This window comes from Orycteropus afer, unplaced genomic scaffold (genome assembly GCF_000298275.1).
Source record: "Orycteropus afer afer isolate SDZICR_OR568_19922 unplaced genomic scaffold, OryAfe1.0 scaffold00412, whole genome shotgun sequence".
NCBI classification, from domain to species: Eukaryota; Metazoa; Chordata; class Mammalia; order Tubulidentata; family Orycteropodidae; genus Orycteropus; species Orycteropus afer.
This window is the reverse complement of record NW_006921999.1, coordinates 2,085,712-2,092,526: the sequence shown is the minus strand read 5'-3', so window position 1 is coordinate 2,092,526 and position 6,815 is coordinate 2,085,712. Positions and strand designations below refer to the sequence as shown.

The 6,815-nt window shown below is 32.4% G+C and overlaps 1 protein-coding gene across 1 annotated transcript; it reads right to left on the bottom strand.

Annotated features, from left to right (window-relative positions):
* Positions 1-1,014: 1,014 nt before the first annotated feature.
* On the bottom strand, positions 1,015-1,938 carry LOC103208106 (olfactory receptor 5AC1-like). Its single transcript, XM_007953781.1, has one exon. It carries the CDS (start codon positions 1,936-1,938, stop codon positions 1,015-1,017), a length of 924 nt encoding a protein of 307 aa, XP_007951972.1.
* Between the last annotated feature and the right edge of the window lie 4,877 nt (positions 1,939-6,815).

Below are 6,815 nucleotides of genomic sequence, written 5' to 3'. Positions count from 1 at the left end.
ACACACACACACACATATATACACACATACACACAAACATATATATATAGCCATGTTTCTGAATTGGAAGTAAATTATTAATTGAGAATTTTTGATATCATTGTTCATCCATATTTTGAGATACTACACAAGTTCTTATCCTTGATATAGGCTCCTTTTTTTCGCCTTTTCAGCTCCTGCTAAAACTGATAGGAGTAATAATGCAATCATAAGGTCAATGCAGGAAAGTGCTCTTTATTACATGCAAATATATCCTGAGGCATTCCTAAACTTATTAATTATGGAATATCAAGCTGCATGCAATATTCCAGATAAAAATAGGATGTGAAGTTATAAATAATGGCCTATGATTCATTTTGATGCTCCATTCTTTAAAGCATGGAAGTTCCCATTTTTCTTCCTAAGACCTATTTTTTTGTTTGTTCGTTTAATCTTTTTACTTACTTCCCAATTTTTATCACTATATAGTACATGCCTTCTCAGGAATTTATTTTATTAAGAAGCAGAGTTTTATTTTTATAAATTTACCAAGTCATAGAGCAGTTCTACTCTATACATATGGGGTTGTGATCAGTCACAAAAAAAGTTGAAAGCAATCAATCACAATGACAACTGTGACTAGCAGAAAACAACAAAGTTTCATCTAAAAGCTAGAGTGGTGGCCTAGGCTCATTCATAAGCTAAGTGACAAATCCTATGTACTAACCTCAGTTAGAGTCATTTAAAGTAAAATTCTCAGTTACTACCTGTAATGTTGGAATTCCCTAGCAAATAATTAATTTGCAAAAACTAAATGCTCAACTAAAAAATAAATGGAGGAATATATTTCCAATTAAGTTAGTTATGGACGATGCTACCAACTTTTTCCTGGACCCATATCTAAGTAAATAGTGGAAGAAGCTAGATTCTTTCACAGAGCATTCTGATGAAAGGCAGAACCATAGCTTCTGTGGGCTTTTTTCATCATTTTAGCAAAGAGCAATGAAAAAAAATTTGAAAACAGCCTGGCATTAGTTATTTGTTCATTATTCTTCTCAAGACACCTGCAACCTCCTTGTTTCTCAGGCTATAAATGAAAGGATTTAGTAGGGGAATTATCATTGGGTAAAATAAAGAATATGCTTTGTTCTGATTTTCATCTGGTCCAGACCCAGGACTCACATACATCAAGAAGATAGTGCCATAGAACAAAAAGACAGAGAGTAGATGGGCACTACATGTGGAGAAGGCTTTGCTTCTGCCCCTTTCAGACTTCTTTCTCAAGACAGCAAAAAGGACACAAGTATAAGAGACTATGATGGACAGGAAAGTAAAGACTTGTATAAAGACTGAAAAAATTAAAACCAGGAGTGTATTGACTGTAGGATCAGTGCAAGAAATTTTGAACAATTGTAAAATTTCACAGTAGTAATATTGTATTATGTTGGATCTGCAGAAAGTTAATCTGAACAACAAAGTTACATGAATCATAGAATGCAGAAAACCAGTAACATATGAAACACTTACCATTTGAATACAGAGGCTATTGGACATCACCCCCAGATAAAGCAAGGGGTTACATATGGCGACATAGCGGTCATAGGCCAACACTACCAGGAGAAAACATTCTGTGGTTGCACTGGAAGCAAGAAAATAAAATTGGGCCATACAGTCAAAAATGGACAGCATGTGATTGTTGGATAAAAAATTCATAAGCATCTTCGGAGTCACAGAGGATGAAGTACAAGCATCTGCCAAGGCTAAACTGCCAAGGAATAAATACATGGGTGTGTGAAGACGGGGTTCCTTCCAGATGAGAGCAATCAGTCCCAGGTTTCCCACCATGGTGATGAGGTAGATGACCAAGAACACCAGGAACAGGGGGACCTGCAACTCTGGGTGATCTGTAAGCCCCATGAGCACAAACTGTGTCATCAGAGTTCCATTTTCTTCCACCATATCTACCTTCTCCAATCACTAAAATGAAAGAATACATAAGGAAAATAGGAACAAAAGAATCATAAAAAATGGTGAAATTTTTCATGACCAACAGGTTTCTCATTTAATTAGTTCTTAATTTTTAGTTTTCATTTGTCTACTTTTACATATATGCAAAATTCTCCATAATAAAATGTTCTAAAATGCTAATTCACCTAAGGTGACACATAAATTTAATGCAAATTATTTTCAAGGTAATGCAATATTTTAGAACATTGCTTTATCTTAAATTCACATGAATGAAAAAATAATGTTTGAAAAGACCAAGAAAACTATAAATAGCAAGAATAGTCAAGAGTACCTTGATTGATAATAACCTAGGGTATTAAGCCATAAAAATAAAAATATTAAAATATTGGCATGCTAATAGACAAGAGAATCAGTTCAGTAGAAGAGAAAATTCTGAAACTGATCATGGTACTTATGGAAATGCGCCATAAAATAAATATAATATTTCAATTTCATAAGAAATGCATGATTGATTTAATGAATAATACTGGCATTGTTGGCTACCTGTTTCAAAGTAAATCAAGTTGGTCCCCCACCTCACAGAATAAATATTTTCAAAGTTATTTAAGAGACAGTAAAGTAACATAGGAATTAGAGAAATGCTTAACCAAGAGAAGAAAATCAATCTAAAAACATGATTAGAATTTAACATATAGCTAAGGAGGACCTAAACAGAGTCATAAAGGCTTATAAATGGTTAGGAAATATATTTTACCATATATATGAAAGATATGGGCTAATGCATATAATGTAAAATAGTTGCCAAAAATCAATAAGAAAAAAGAGTAGAGGGTATTAATAAATATGTTTACAGATGAACAAATCAAAATGACCAATAAATACTTGAAAAGATGCTTAGGTTTCTAGTGCCAAATACATAGGTATACTCCCACAGACACACACACACACACACACACACACATTCCTCTTGTCTCATGTAGCAGATTGCCAGAAATTAGAAAGAGTAAAATTACTTCTGAAGTGAGAAGTGTTGTATTGTCACATATTATTCATGGAAATATTGAGTTGCAATAGTCGTTTTGAAAAACAATTTTATATAAACCCATTACATTTTTAAAGAGATGATATGGTCTTTGATCTACTACTTTTAATTTTATACATACCATGGGAAAAAAGCACCACTTCACAAACATAAATATATAAATAATAGCAAATGCATCATTATTCAAGGTGGAGAAGCTCAAATTTATCAACAGTAAAATAGTCAAATTGCAAAATATTCATATTATGGAATATAATTCAATTATGTGAAAAAAAGCTACACTTCTTGAATATTTCCACTATTATCTATGATGAATAAACTACAGACAAGGGTAAATAATATGGTCACAATATAATAAAACATGCAATGCATTTTTAAATCTCTTTTACATAATATCGATAACAAATGCTGTTTATAATACTACTTTTTCTGGAATAGAGTGGGGAAATAATAGAAGAAATTGAGGAGAGGAGAAAAGGAATATGTTAAAATAAGAGTTCCTTACTTGGGGGCTAGAGGGATAAAGCACATATATTATGATTGCTTTCACATAAAATTATGTAGTTAATTTATATATGTGCATATCTATATCTATAGCTACATATATGAAAGGAGGGTCTCCAATATGTTAATAATGAAAAAATAAACAAGAACAATTAAATCCTACTGATGAATTTTTAAGGAGATCCTTTGACATTTAGTAATCCTATATAAAATTAGGATTTAGCTGTCTGTAATTTTCTGCATAAAAATCAGTTAAATCCAGAAATAGACTTCTGGGAATTCAGCATATTCTTTTAAATATTACCAATGGGAGAAAATTTTTGACCATTGAAAGTAATTTGTTTTCTTTTTAATACTCAAAACTTATTCACTATTGAATATGATTTCAAAAAAGAGTAATAGGTTCTTTTAGGTTTTTTGTTTTGGTAAATTTAGAATATTTCTTATTAAATTTATTACTACATACTGTAAAATTTCATCACTCTTTTGAATATAACATCTCATGTTTGCATGAAGTGATTAGACAAATTTTGTTTCAACATTGTTTAATAGTCTCTGAAAATAGCTCCAAAAACGAGTTTCCTGGTAACTACACAGCCTCCTAGATTGCCTTCAAAAGAAAAAGAAATAAATTTAGATGTAAAAATTGTTATAATGTTGAAAAAAGCATTTTTTATAATTTTATGGTCACATCTTTCAATATTCAGGGAACACAAAAAATTTTTATTATCTAATTTTAAAATATGGACAAAGATTCTTTTTTAAAAATGAATTATGGATTTAAGGAAGAATTGTGAGATGTTATTTTATCTTCATAGAAAATAAGCAAAAAATAAGTTTCAAAATTTTTACTTGTAAATAAGTAGCCATGGAGAGCCTTTATATGTACAACATAATCACAGTACTAAATGAAAATAAGAACAGTAAGAGATTTTGCTCTGAATAAAATGGCCCAACTTTTTTCCTTAACATCAAATAACCAAAGTATTGATTTTCCTAGTTTTATTGCATACAATGTACAATTTAGCCAAGAATTACAAAGCCTTGTTAATTTTCTGTCAAGTTATGTGCTACATAACACAAAGAAGCTACTTAAGTTGCCTTCAGTGACTTTAGACCATATTCTGTTGATTCCATAAAATGAAAAATTTCTCTTATTGTAATCAGCCACAAAATTTAAACTAGAATTAGTACCACTGTAAAAAATTGCAAAAAGTTAGATTTGAAGTCCATACTTTAAATCAGTTAAGAAAATTTTTACATTATAAAATAAACCCTGAAAATATTGAACAACTATCATTATTAATTTTTCCATTTCTTCATTAGTCTATTAGTCAAACTTTATTACTTAAAAAAATCCCAATAAATGTATACCAACAAGGTAAAAATTCTTACTGAAAAGACACTTCTTTCTGTCATGCATAGTTTCATTACTGATTAAAATAAAGCATGCCTAGGATTTTAATTCTTTTTTACTTAGACATATTGTTATCATATAGACAATTGCCAATGGACAACAGTGAAAAATAAGAAAATATCTGCATTCTCACCCAGTTTCTGTAAAATATGGGCAAACTGGAAAATCGCTCATTTTCTCAAAGTATCAAAATGTGCATAAATGGGGTAGCTTTATTTGTGCACTAATTTTCCTTGGGAACTCCAAACTGGAGCAAGATAGCATTTCTTTCTTTGGTTTTCAAACCCGTTCTTTAAAAGTTTTGAAATTCCCTCAATGCTTCTAAAGGATTCCCAATAGGATGAAATCAAAGTTACTCTACTGGGCATTGAGCTAATCATCAAATCACACAGAAACAACTAGTTGTAATAATTAAAAGTATACTTTGTGTCCTCACAATTCTCTGGAGAGGCGTGTTTATAAAAGACCACTTAACAGGATTTAGAATAAATCTATATTTCTCCCTCTTATCTCTCTTAATGATATCACTATCCAACTACCTACTTTACTTTTCCATTTGGAAATCCTAAAGTTACTTTATGACTAATATGTCCAACTCTGAAATTAAGATATTCCCCTATCCTACTGCCAAATCTAGTTTTCCTTGTCTCAGGAACTGGGCTCAGCAAGCAACAGTTATGCAAGCCATAAATCAGGAAGACATCCTTGGCACTAACCTCTCCCTTCACTCCTTTGTTTAGACTATTGCCAAATTCTCTAGATTTCATTTAGTAGACATGCTTTAAATCAACTATTCCCTATACAATTATTTCTCACTAACTCCACCTCACCCCTCAAATCCAAGATACAACTATATCTTGCCTAGACTAATTATCTCTTGCCTTGACTAATTAAATACCCTCCTACCTGCAGTATCTACACTTTCTAACATACTCATCAAATCCATTTTTCAAACTGACACCAGACTGAAAAAAAAAAAAAAAAAAGTACCATTTCATCATCATCTCATATACAGGTTCTCATCTCCACTTTATAAAATACTGCTCATTGCACAAAGGATAACAACTAAAATTCTTAAGCCTAAATATCTCTATTCCCATACTAAAAAACAAATCAGGGCTTCTAACTCAGTTCATTCATAGCCAATGAAGCAAAACGGGAACAGACTCATACTTTTAAAACTTGGGTAAAGTTGAACAATAACTGGAACAAGAAAAATTACAGGTCAAAGTCATGGAATGGGAGACTTCGAAAGGTATAGTAAGCCCTTTCATGAGGCTAATGTGGATGATTAGATTATTTCCAAGATTATGGAGAATGACATTGGAAATGATGCACTCAGCTGCCATCTTTAAGTAGGGTATTGCTGTTTCATACTATACTGACAAAGAGATTTGGTTGTTATGCAAGATGCACACACTGCCCTTGTTTTTAAGGAGGAGATTAAGTTTCTATCTGGGCACTGGCCTGCAATTTCCCCATTTCAGTTACTGTTCTGATTCATCCACATTTTACAAATTCAGTTCTATTCCAGTTTCATTGGCCATGACTGAATAAGGAAGAACCAGTTGGAAGCCCGGAAACAAACGTCCTATGTAACTGTATGTTATTGTTGTTGTTAGGTTCCATCGAGTGTTTCCGACTCATAGAGACCCCATGCACAGCAGAACAAAACACTATCCTATCCCACGCCAGCTCCATGATCCTTGCTATACTTGAGCCCCTTGTCACAGCCACTGTGTCAATCCATCTCATCGAAGGTCTTCCCCTCCTTTGTCGACCTTCCAACTTACCAAGCATGACATCATTCTACAGGGAATGGTCCCCTCTGACAACATGACCAAAGTAGATGAGACAAAGTCTGGCCATTTTCACTTCCAAGGAGCATCTTGGTTGCACTTGCCC

Bases quoted from the DNA above. Each gene is read 5' to 3' on its own strand.
- LOC103208106 (XM_007953781.1), bottom strand. From the start codon at position 1,938: ATGGTGGAAGAAAATGGAACTCTGATGACACAGTTTGTGCTCATGGGG.